Source organism: Porites lutea, chromosome 4, assembly GCF_958299795.1.
Source record: "Porites lutea chromosome 4, jaPorLute2.1, whole genome shotgun sequence".
Lineage (NCBI taxonomy): Eukaryota > Metazoa > Cnidaria > Anthozoa > Scleractinia > Poritidae > Porites > Porites lutea.
This window is the reverse complement of record NC_133204.1, coordinates 34,377,617-34,390,965: the sequence shown is the minus strand read 5'-3', so window position 1 is coordinate 34,390,965 and position 13,349 is coordinate 34,377,617. Positions and strand designations below refer to the sequence as shown.

General features: G+C 37.9%; 2 protein-coding genes across 2 annotated transcripts in view; one reads left to right on the top strand and one right to left on the bottom strand.

Annotated features, from left to right (window-relative positions):
- The window catches only part of LOC140933001 (uncharacterized), a 7,782-nt gene extending 5,619 nt beyond the window's left edge, over positions 1-2,163 (top strand). The window contains exons 5-6 of the mRNA XM_073382508.1: positions 232-256; positions 479-2,163. Coding sequence (XP_073238609.1) covers positions 232-256; positions 479-1,530 — 1,077 coding nt within the window. The 3' untranslated portion in view covers positions 1,531-2,163. The remainder of the gene's footprint in view (positions 1-231; positions 257-478) is intronic.
- The window catches only part of LOC140933381 (polycomb group RING finger protein 3-like), a 136,269-nt gene that overhangs the window by 72,031 nt on the left and 50,889 nt on the right, over positions 1-13,349 (bottom strand). The window lies entirely within an intron of this gene.

The window sequence follows — 13,349 nt, the reverse complement described above, 5'->3', positions numbered from 1 at the left end:
TTACCGGAAGTGGATGTTGAGCTACGAACGGGCAAAATAAGTTTTCTCGAATTTTAACAGAAGAACACGATATTTGGGAAAACTAACTACAGCATGTCTCATTTCTCATTAAGGGTTGTCGATGAGCCAAAAATGAGCGAAATCAAATTATGAGCTTGTGCCGAGAGTGGGTCGATATTTACGGAAAGCGGCTCTTAAATTGTTCTTTGTTGTTTTTATTTTGCCTTTTAGAGTAAATCGAAGTTCTCTGTAGCCGGTATGAGCAATATTTATTACTACTGTCTACGATGCATATGTACATTAATTCATTGGAAAGAGCTGCCGAATTACGTGACTCCTTCACAGTAAAAAGAGTTACATGTACCTTTCTACCTTATTTGTCGATATATTCTAGTTGTTTTTTTACTATAATTGCTTCATAACAAAGATTTTCATTTTTTTTCTTGTGAATATTACTCTATTGGATTCCACCTTCAAGAGAAAGTTCAAGAACTTCCAACCCGAGGAGCAGTAGATGTGGAACATTTCACCATTGATGGAAGCTTGTTTCTTGCTTTTGCCAACTATCATGGGGACATTAAAAAATACAAGACAAGTTCCATGATCTACAAGATGGACAACTCAACTGGAAGAATGTCTTTGTACCAGACCCTGCAGACAAGAGGAGCGCATGGCCTGGAGTACTTTTCTATCGCTAACAAACATTTCCTTGCTGTCGCTAATCATTACGATGGAACTCACCGGCTGGACTCTACAGTCTATCAATGGAATGAAATGCTGTTTGTCGACTTTCAGAAATTGTCAACAAACGGAGCAAATCACTTCACCTATTTCAAGATACTAGGGGAAAGGTATCTTGCAGTAGCCAACTTCCATGATGGAAGTACCCACTCCACAAAGTCAGTTATCTACAAATGGAGCAGCGGTAAGTTTAACAGATTTCAAGACATACCAACTGAAGGTGCCTTGGGATGTACGGCGTTTGTGATAAACAGTGACACATTCATCGCTTTTGCAAATCTTTACAACTCCCAACACAAGTATTCTGTTCAGTCCACTGTGTTTAAATGGTCAGGAGGTCACTTTGTTAAGCTGCAGTCTCTTCAGACTTACGGAGCGCGCGATGTCAAGTCTTTTAACGTCAACGGTCACACGTTTCTCGCTTTTGCCAACTACTACTCTGGAAGTAAGTACAACACCGATTCTTTCATTTACAAGTGGAATGGTACGAAGTTTGTCCTGTTCCAGTCCATTCCTACTCGAGGAGCCATCGCATGGAGTCCATTTGTGATCAGCGCTCAAACTTACCTTGGTGTGGCTAATCACTATGGTGATAGTCAGAAGCATAACACCAAGTCAGTTGTGTACCAGGCCTCTGGAGCGCAGTTCATCAAATACCAAGAGATTCCAACCCACGGGGCTTTTGGTATGACGTCATTTGAGTACAAAGGTCATACTTACCTTGCAGTGGCAAACTACTACAATGGCCAGAAGTTCAACATAAACAGCACCCTGTACAAATGGGTATAGAGCACAATGCCAAGGTCCAAGTATAAATGAGATTTTGCGTAGCAATGCACTGAAACATTTCATTTGCTAAACTAAGAAAAACAAAGAAACTTTAAACTTGGCTGTCTATCCATTAAAAAGGGTGCTTACGCTAAGGGAATGATACAATAACGGTAATTTTTTTAGTTGATTGTTTGAAATGTTAGAAAACAGATTTATTATCGCGGCGATTAGTTGCAATAAAGATGTGCTTGGATCACTAAGAGTTTGTGTACTTTATTTGAATGAAAATCCTACAAAAATGAATCTGTGCCATAGCTTGTATTTCTGTCTATCTTAACGTAATGTATCATATTTATTAATAATGAGCACAGCTTAAGCAATCTGCAAACGAAAAGGAAAGTTAAAGAATGCTTAGATTCCTTATACAAGTAACGCGAGTTTTTAATAGTCGATGGATGAACGTAGCAATGTCGTCTAAAGCATTCAGGAATGGCGTTATTTTGAAAACCGTCGTTTTACACATTGCCAATTAGATGCGAAAGTGTTCGAGCGCTTAGATTTTCAAAACCAGCTCAGCTTTTCTGGAAAGCGAATATAGGCGTTTTGAATCAAACAAGATACATGATTGTAAAACTTGTCAATGCGTGGTAAAAGTTACGACAGTTTCTAGTTGTTATTGTGGTTTCTACTGCTAATAGTCTTTTAAGTACCTTCTGCCCTACCTTAAAGATGGTTTCTTGTGACCACAGAAACTCTGTCATTCTCTGACCCCTTCAGGGTTGAAACCGCTATAATTTAAATAAATTGGACCTTTCTGCTTTAGTATAATTTTACTGTGGATCCATTGTAAGGTTTTCATTCTCCCTCTTTTTCATCTCACACGTTCATCACTGGGAAACTAATTAATGTTAAAAAAAAGGTTCTCTGAGATTGTACCGCCCTTTTCACCGTTGATGGGAGTGATTATTGGCTCGTGCGCGAGTAAATTGGTCTTCCATGAATTTTTGCAAATCTAAGTAGAAGATACAACTTTGCTTTTGGGAACGTATTTCATAGATTTTTTATGCCTATAATAGCGGCTTTATCGGTATTGACTAACGGACTACCAAGCAAATTGGGATCTGATGGTTATTTTTAAGAATACTTGATTGATCAAAACACTTTAGGCGACAGATGTTTTCAATGTCTTCTATAATGGTTCTGTCTTAGCTAACAATTTGTGTGCGAACAAATCAATGTATGTAAATTAAACTCTGTAAAACTAGAGATGTAAATCCTTGACGTGATGATATCATTTTCAAATAAAAGATACTTTAAAACTAAATGCAACCCGTTTCATCACTGGGATATAAAGTTAAGCGAGAAGTAGTCGAAGACTAAGTTTTTACCAAGTAAACGCCATTAAAAAACACTGAGATCTAAATGATAAAGTAATGCTCATTTCAGCTCAATTAGCTGTGTCCTGAATAAAAGGTCGAGTATTATACCATAGAACAGATTATCGACTTTGCACTAAATTTGTGAGAGCAGTTCGAGGTAAAACAAAACAATAGTGTGAACAAATTCGCGAATGCACTTCATGGATTAAAGGTCAAGCTTTTTTAGGAGCTGCTCGAACACCGAAAGCCAGGCTGTAAAATGAACTTGGGTTAACAATACTGTCATTAGAAAGATTGTAATAATAGCTAATATATAGATTTAGCCAGGGCTAAAAGCGAAGCTCCCATTAATAAATTTATAATTTAAATCAAACAATAAACTTGTAATCCACAAATCAGTTAACTTAAGGGCACATTCATGTGACTTTTGAGGGAAAGGATAAGTTATTTTAGAGTGAAACATCTTACATCGAGTTGATAGCCTAAATATATGTACGCCCAAAAAATAGCAAACATCTTCTATAACATTCAAGAGCCATAATGGCTCTTGATCACAGTAGATTAGGCCTCGAAAACAAATTCTTGGAAAACAAATCAGGCCGCATTTTTTTGCGTTCGACAGGTTTACTTTACAAATTCTTGCCAACAAATCTGGGGGTGTGTAAACCAGCTTTTTATACTTTTTATACATCACATCTGAGGTGAAACAGTACTTTTTATCATACAGACCTCGGACAGAATACGGCATTTCACAATTTTTCAATATTCAGGACGATCAATCGTGGGCTTTTAGCGAAACCGTTCAAAAAATTTCTAAAATCACCCATACGGCCAGCCGGTTCTCATTTTTAGTGCGAGCTGTCAGTGTGATCGAGTGTTTGAATGAACTTTAATGGAGATACGCTTCAACATAATAACGAATTTATTATCATTATTTTTTGTTATTTAATGGTTCCAGTTTTAACGATGTGTAATCTTATAAAGCGTTTGATACGCGCGACATTTCTAAGTACTCCTGCGATGTTCATGAACGATGAAAACAAACACCATGGACAAGCGATTAAAATTGCAAGAGAGACGACTAACAATCAATAAAAGAAATATAATTCGGTAAAACATTTACAGAGACAACAATTTTCATTCAAGAAGACAAGTATTAAAGTGTCTCTAAAAATCCTGAGTCTTTAAGCTTAAAGCATAAGCTTAAGGTGATTCCCTGGTTTTGCACTGCGCATCTCTTACTGCGCATAACAAGATGGCCTCCGTAAAAAAGAGCTTGTGAAGTAACATTATTAAAATGAAGTTGACCGAAGAGAAACGCTATTGCATTTTTGCTTGCGGTTGTTTCTTGCCGAGGTGAGACTCAATGTGTTGGGAATGTGCATAACGTAAGCAGTACGCGTGTTGCTGAGTTCGACTTCCTCACGGAGAACCTCGATAGTGAATGTTTAATTTGTGCTTATTCACTTTGATTTTCATTTAAACGCTTTCTTTATCACATTGTGTCCTAAATGTGATATCTCGATATAAATTCTGTAAAAACGGATTTTTTAATACTTTCTTCCCCCTTTCGCATACATTCTATTTTGAAACTCGCCCCAGTCCTCACTCAAAAATCAAGGAAAACGCATTTGGTGCGCACTTTCTACAGCTCTACCGCAAAAACGAGTACGGTGACCTCCATTTTTTTATTTCATGATTTTAATAAGGACAGTGCTTCCTTTCGGTGAGAAAAAGTTGGCACAAATCTATGTTCAGTTTTTTGGCAATTTTACTAAATTGTGCGGATTGAGCTATCACGTTTCGAATAGCGCGTGTCCAATTTAATTCTACTTTGGAGCGTAAAGTAAAAACAAGGGCATTAAAAGGCATTTTTCTAGTACGTAAGTGGATAAACAATACATTAAAGTCAAATTCTGTGCGATACCACATGCATCATTGAAAAAATCTTTCCTTTTTGTCTAGTTTTGGGCTGCGCGCGGTTTTTGTCAAAGGGTCCAAAATAGCCGTATTTGTCAGCATTGTGACGTCAAAGCGAGCACGGTGACCCCCACTTTTTATTACCTTTTTATCATTTTCTTGACTTGTTACATCAGTGTACCAAGTTTCATCTACAATCTATGTTAGGTTCTTTTACTAGGGAATCACCTTAAGTTTATTTTGTTTTACTTTCAGCCGGCCTCCCGGTGTTTGTTTGTTTTTTTTTTTCAAAGATGAACTCCTCGAAACAAGAAAATCACTCAAAGTTTTCTTTCTACAGCCAAATTTATAACTAAATATTCTTCGGAACGTTTTTTTTTTCTATTTGCCGTGAGAAAATATATCTGAAGGCCTTTTAAAGTTCTGTTAGCTTATATCAAACCTGATACTAGATCAGATCACTGACTCAAATCTCAACAAACGTGCAAAAACTTGCCGCATAAACTGTGCTCGACTTCATGAAATTAGATATAACAAAAACAAACACTAAATACAATAATTACTCAGGCTTACCATTCGAGATTCAGTTCCTGAAAGATATCAAGGAAGGCCATAGTTGCTTGAGACTTTTAAGAGGCTGTCCGCGTAAGAACCGATAAGGCAAATTTCGGACTATCACGGATTGCTCTGATTTTTTCAGTGGAAGATAACTATCCTATCGCATGAAGAAATATCACATTTATTTGGACCAACTCAATTTTTTCTCTATTTTACAGGAAGATTTTTTCGGTCACCTAAAACTAGTCAGTTTGCCGTCGGAAGTAGTGCGATTTTGGTGAAACTTTAGGGCTCTGTCAAACCTACCTTACCGAGCCGAATGATCTGATTATTTTACACACAAAAGTTTTAACTCTTATTAATCGTTTCAAGGTTTAATGGTTGCATTCTGTGGAAAGTTGGCTGAGATATGATTTTTTGAAAATGACCTTTAATTTGCTCAGCAGGAAAAGTAATTTGCATAACTAGAGCTGAACGGTAATTTCGCAAAAGTGGCACCTGACCCAGACTCAAGTCTATGATAAATCAGAAGTACTAAGACCAGTCTACTTCTTGACGCAATAAAATTTGTGGGCACTCTTCTTTGCGTGCCGTGCAAAGTTCCGTTAATGTTCCAAAATTCGCCATTTTGACAGCAAAGCTGGAATTGTAACGGGTCCGCATCTGATCGACTAATTTCCACAGCTTTAACGTTTCCAGTTATCACTAAATATCATTAGACCCTTTAAATGTTGGACGTTTGAAAACATGTGGAGAAAACTTAGTAATCGCTTTTCCTTAGGTCTTTTTCTTGTCGACGATGAACGTGACTTCGTTCCCGGTATGCAAATTAGCCTTAGATGCGTTGTTTCAACAAATTGACAGGAAATACAATCGTTACATACACATTTCTAAGGGGAAAAATAATTCTCCTTTCAACAAAAAAACACAAACCATGACTTAGAATCCCCTTAAGGTCTTTTTTTTTAAACGAGGAAGAAGCAGCTGAATAATATGTCATGACAGATGTTTGCGGCTTAAAACAATTCAATTACTGTGGCCTGTCACGCATTCCTAAACAGGGGTGGTCGATTAGAAAACAATAGCGTTGTGTCGATCAATTCGATAATATTATCATCTTTTTTTTAAATGATAGTTATTGATAATAATAAAAAATAAGAGTTCACTTGCAAGGTAATTCCTCCTGTCAGCACACGAAAATGTTTGGGCACTCTTTTTTGCGTGCCTTTATAAAAACATAGCGAAAGCTTTATTATGATATTTGCTTATCGGGAGAACGCAGATCTTTGTACATGGCACTATGATAAAAAAAAAAATGCCCCACACTTTTTCTATCTTAAATTAGCGGTAAATTTCAGTTTCATTCAAAGATCTTTAAAGCGTTTATCGGTAGCAGAATGAAACGGGAAAAATAGTTCCTTTTTTCAGTGAATAAACGCAAAAGGGAGTATCTTTTTAGTTTTTGTTAGGGTATAACATCCGAATTCCGACGATGATCTTGTTTTGGTTTCAATCTGATTGAATTATAATGCAACAGGTGCCAGTTTCAAATTAAATATAATCATCACTGAAATCGCCGAAGAGATCAATTGTGAAAAGTGGCTTTTTCGGCTATTTCATCAAGCAGTTCTTCCGCGAGATCGTAGACAGAGTGAGGTCCCAGAAGGGGTGAAGAGGAAAATGTGTTGGTCACAGAGTGCATGGATGATATTACCTCGCACTTAGCCAGCTGTCTCTTGTCTAAGTGTAGCAAGTGTAGCAAAGACAATGAAAATGAACTCATTTTAACGAGAGTACGTATTCGAGGCTTGGTGGGTATTCGGAACTGAAATGACAATCTGCCCAAGGCACAGACCCCCTCCTCTCAGGAAAAATCGGAGAAGGGGCCTCTTCTCCCAAGGGGGGGAGGGTAGTGTGTACACAGGCTAACACTAAAATGACAATCTGCTTTAGGTACAGGTTTTTGCGAGCGCCAAGGTCTTGTTAGGCTCGATTGTAAGCCGCTGTTCTGGAAAACGAGCCCCCAACGGATGGGGAGGGGGCGGAAACCGAGCCTAAGGTCTTGTCAATACTCCGGTCACACTCTGGATCATACTGGCAAAATAACTTCTGTGGCAGGAAGACACGTCGTAAATTTCCAGATAGCTAGCGAAATAAGTCAAAGTTTTGTTCCATCATGTAAGTATCATTCTTTTTTCTTCTTCATGCAAACAATTGTCTTAACGTACAGAGATATTCTAATTTCTCTATTTAATATTTTATCTTGCGATGTTTTCTGAAGTTCGTTTCCAGTTTATTTGAGCTTGCAAAGATAGTTTTTGTTATTTCTATTTTTTTGACAGCCGTGTATCTTGCCCTAATCAATTCTTACCTTTAAAATACTATACATACTGGTTAATCCGTGTGTTGTAAAAGATTGTTTTCTGATGATTGTTTGAAGAGCATTATAAATGGGGAAAAAAGAACTTTCTACACGGAGTCATGATCAGGATTCAACCTCGTCCCCAGGGCTTTCCCGCCCCTGTCATTTTCTAAGAAGAATGTCCTGGGGACGAGGCTAGGAGTGATTGTGGTCGAGGTGTCGTTCACGTGTATGAAAAGTATTTCATTCTTGCAATAAAAATAACTTTTTTGAACTTAAACAGTGTTTAAAACATGTCTCTGGGTTTTGTAAAAATTAGTGAGACTTAAAAGTACCTTAGTGTTCAGTTCAACTTTATATAGCCAATTTGCTCCTCCTGTCGCAAGAAACTTGAAAAAACTTGGGCCAAAGGGTCGAGAAGAGCACGATTGAACAGTCTGCAACCATGTCCACACATTTGCCGGAGAGGTTTATTGGACAAGATTTCTCTGTTTTTCTTGTTTGATAACGTTTTCATTAAGTCTTCAAAAATGCCTCCAGATTGCTGTTTTTTTTTTTTGTATTTATACCTTCTTGAACAATGTGCTTCATCTCATCTCTCCATTTTTAACCTACTTTACCATCCACCCTCTCTCCCCACTGTTCCTCCTCTACTTTAATAAGCATTTGTATTTAAGGGGGTGAAATTTCTCCCGTGTATATTAATTTCTGAAAAAATAAGTCCTTCTACTTTTTCCTTAAATTCTTAAACTTAGTTCTTTTTTCTTTAAGAACCACCAAAGATGCTGCTAAGGTTGCAATAAGCGCACTCGCCCTTTTATATACTTCATCTAGTGAAATGCCCACCCTTTCATATACCTGAAGCCTGAAAAAGATACTCCTTTCGGGCGGAACCTTCCCGTATAGGCCATCATAGGGAGTTCCCCCCATCCCCGTTCCAATTCCGTGCTCACCTATTGCCAGCCCATGTTGGACTCTAGGCCCGTTTGAGTCAACACGTAAACATAGTCCTAAGTGTTTACAAGTTGAACTTGACCATAGAGATCTGTTGCAAGAAGACGAGGAGTTCGAAAGGCAAAAGCTTGTTGCAGTAATCGCTGAAGAATTGAGACCACAACACCCTCAACCAGAATCTTTCAACCTATCTGTATGTCAAAGGAAGAACAACCTAGTCAGTTCAACGTGGTAATGCTAAAAAAGTCTTGTGTCACTTTAAAATACCATTCAAATCCAGGGAGAGAAAAGGAGACCTAATTGACAAACTTTCGTCTTTCATACAAGATTGCACGTGCTTTTCTCCAACAGCTCAGGAGTGAACATATCGATCCTTAATTTAGTGTGATTAACAGCCGGCAAAAACTTTTGGGATTTAACAGGAGAAGGACCGTAAACAATAACTATGCCTTTTCCTGCATGCCATTCCTCATTTTTACTGAATGTTGTTAATTGGCGATAAAAACAATGCTCTGTTAATACCACCCTAACGTTTGTATAGCCTATGGTTAGCAAGGGATCTAGGAATTGTGTATGCTGCTTAAAGGACTTTGCAGGTGTGGTCCATGGTGTCGCACGGTATTTCTGAAGTTGTTTTCGAGCTATTTCCAAAATATTAATTGTTGATTCTGTAATTGAAAATCTTGTGCTAGTGCTCGTGAATAAGAGTGGCCGTGTCCACGTGACTACTTTGTAGCTAATTGTCATGTATTACACCATGGGCTGTCATATTAAACCCTATCCTCACGGTGGCGCCCGGGGATACTGACTCAGTTAAAACGGTTGTAGAATGAATAAATACAACAGCACGGTATTTCCCACCCAGTAAAGAATCGGAATTAACAGTGATTAAATTGTATGATTATCAATAACTATCACTTCAAAAAAAATATTATCAGATAGAAGAACTGATCGATACACAGCCACTCTCGGGGAATGAGTGACGGACCACAGTAATTAAATTATTTTAATTCGCGTAAAGATATCTTCTTCTACTACTTCTCCCTCGTGAAACAGACCTAAGGGGATTCTAAGTCATATATCGTTCGTGTTTTTCCGTGGAAAGTTCTAAGAGATATTTTCCTTTAAAAATGTGAAATATAAGCACTTATGTTTCCTGTCAATTCAATTTGTTGAAATGACGCATCTCAGGATAATTTGCATACGGAGAATGAAGTCGAGTTCTGATCGTCGACAAGGAAAAAAACCAAGAAAAAGCGATTACCAAGTTTTCTCTTCATGGTTTCAAAACTCCAACATTTAAAGGGTCTAATGACATTTGGTGATAACTAGAAACGTTAAAACTGTGGAAATTAGTCGATCAAATACGGACCGTTACAACTCCAGCTTTGCTGTCGAAATGGCGAATTTGTAACATTAACGGAACTTTGTACAGCGCGTAGAGAAGAGTGCCCACAAATTTTATTGCATTAAGAAGTAGACTGGTCTTAGTACTTCTGATTTATCACAGACTTGAGTCTGGGTCAGGTGCCACTTTCGCGAAATTACCGTTCAGCTCTAGTTACGCAAATTACTTTTCCTACTGAGCAAATTAACGGTCATTTTCAAAAAATCATATCTCAGCCAAATTTCCACAGAATGCAACCATTAAACTTTGAAACTGTTAATGAGAGCTAAAACTTTTGTGTGTAAAATAATCAGCTTATTCGGCTATGTAAGGTAAGTTTGACAGAGCCCTAAAGTTTCACCAAAATCGCACCACTTCTGAAGGCAAACGGGCCAGTTTTAGGTGACCGAGAAAATCTTCCTGTAATATAGAGAAAAAATTGAGTTGGTCCAAATAAATGTGATATTTCTTCATGGGATAGGATAGTTATCTTCCACTGAAAAAATCAGGGCAATCCGTGATAGTCCGAAATTTGCCTTATCGGTTCTTACGCGGACAGCCTCTTAAACCCTCTTACGCATTGAGCAAAGTGAAAGACGAAAACGATACCATCCGAAATCGGATTACCCAATTTTGACAAGCGACGCATTTCTCAACCAAAAACCCAATAAAGAAACCAGCCATGGATAACAGAAGACTCTTGATAGCAGCTGTATTTCATTTTGTACATCAGGTGGACAAAGACAGTTAAAAACATCACAAGTTGACACAAAACTCTGTCAGCTTTTCCTGTCAAAGTAAACAACTTTCAAGATGCTGCATAAATTTTCAACATGAACTCACCTGTCAAATTTTGACCAATCAGAGTACAAAAATTGGACGTAGAGCGTGACCAACGCGTGACCATGGTAAGAAAAGTCTTCCCCGCCTTTATTTTTCAAAAAGTGGCTGAATTTTCGCGTCCGAGGTCAGTTTGAAATCAAAATCTTGACAGTGCGGGGCCATAGTGACATAAACACAACATATTTCATATGAATCATTGAAAAAAATAGACTTGAGCCTGCGATCATTTGAAACTGGTAATTTGTCAGCGGATAACTTCAAAAAAGTACTCGACCTCGATGGTCGACACTTGAGCCCGCGGTACGGTCAGGTGATACTGGTCAGCGGATATCCTGTTTTGACAGCTGTCAATTGATCACAACATTGATGTGCAATTAGTTTTCTATTGGGCTCCCAAACTAGCTAGAAAGTGTGAGAGTAAACATTGGTTTCCCTGTGGTGCGGACGGACGGTCGTACGGTCACGTGATTACCAAATTTTCTCGGGTGGGTAGATTACCACATTTCCTTAGCCATGGGGCTCCGTCCACGCGCGCGAAGCGCGCGCGCGTGGAGCTCCGCTAAAATGACTTGATTTTTGCTCCTTTTGTTTCATTTAGTTTTTAGTTTTGCTTATAGGTTTATAGAGGAAATAATAGTAATAACTTATATCTATTAGACAAGCGCTCTTCAACTGCTCTTATATATAGCTCTTTAAATGATCATGCTAACATAAAAACTGAAAGCTGAAAATTCTGAGATAAATACATTAATTAAAAAAAGTGAAAACTATTACTGCATGTATACAACAAATAAAAGTTACAAATCTAAACGGATCTAAAAGTACAATGATAATACATTTACTAGAAATAATAGTTAAAAGTCATAGGCTTCGTTAAAAAAATTGAAAAGATATCAAAATGGTTCTTTCTTTTTTTTCTTGAAATAACTACTGATGGGGAATTGCGTATACTAAGAGGCCAGTTCAGCAGTGGTGAACGTCCGGTCTCCATATAAGACATATAAGTCAAGTTTAGCCAGTGGTACAGTGGGCACATCTTCACAGTCTAATCGCGTTCGTCAGAAGGCATCCTAATCTGGTGTTCCTATGGAACAAAGGTAGACATCTTCGAGCTATCACGGGAGACTGCCGATTAATCACCCTAGTCGTAACTTTTAACATTTTTTCATTCGATCATCGACTTGGGGAAAGAAAACAATTATTTGTTGTTTTATTAGATTGTTTAGTTTGCAAGTCTAGTTCATTAATATCTCAAACTAATTTACAGCTCATTTAGCTGAAAACCGGGATTTTTGGTAGTTCAGTATCATTGTGGGTTTAGATGCGCTTGAAAAAATGTTTAAAATAAATCTTTCCTTGGAATGGTGAATTGTGTTCTTACTTCAGTTCAGTTTAACAGAAGCTTTAGTTCTTGCCAACTTCGAGGGGATCCATCAATGGTCACTGAGATGAATATTTCGTCTGACGCACGTTAAGGCATATTTTGGTTGATCTTTATTTGCAAGGGGACTGGCAGAGAAGAATAAAAGGAACAATTACGGCGGTTTCGAGAGAAATGCAAAGAGATTAATAAATATTTCAGCAGAATAGTTGGTTAAAACAGTGTACTAACCCACAATAATAGACATAGCTTTTTTACTATCAGCTTGTCTAATTTTTTCCTAACATCAAAGGAAAAAAGTACCATTCCAAGACGAAAAGGGAGAGAAGATTGAATGCTCAGACAATAAAAATAATTTCAAGGGTCGAAACTTTTTTCGTAAGAAGCCATTGAAAGAAACGAAATTGGTACAAGTCTCTTTCAAGTTGAAACGTCTTTTTTTCCCTCTAGATGTAAATTTAGTGACTAGACACTATCGGCCTGAAGCGAGGGTTCTTTCAGACCAAACAAGGCTAAGAGTGCAATGAATACAATTTGGCTTTTGTCCCTGATCTCAAACATCAGATTTGCACACATCGTCAAACATATCTTGAGTCGATCCTATTAACAATCTATCAGGCTCGAGAGCTCAACTTCACTTTTTTACTCGATATTTAGCGGCGCAGCTCCACTCAAGTTAAAAATATCATGTGTGATCATTTCCCAGTTGACCTGGGCCCCCTTTTCAAAGCGAGACCGAACTGAGGCCAAGTGCAAAGCCTTCGGTATGAAGGGAATTTTTTCAATTCTCGTTTAAATAAAATTCATCTTTTGATGTACAGGTTTCTACTTGCTCTTATTATATTGAAAAAGGACGGTTTCGTACGTCGAAACAGACCTCGCTGAGTTTCTTCGCCTTTCTGGCCGAAATTTTAAAATCTCCGTTGTGGACAAGATGCAAGGGACCCGAGTCTTCACTTAACCGGTATTTAACAAACTAACACTGACATAGCTTTGTTTTTCGTAAGCAAACAGGAAGACAAACACCAAAAGACGGGCGATCTATCTTTTGTA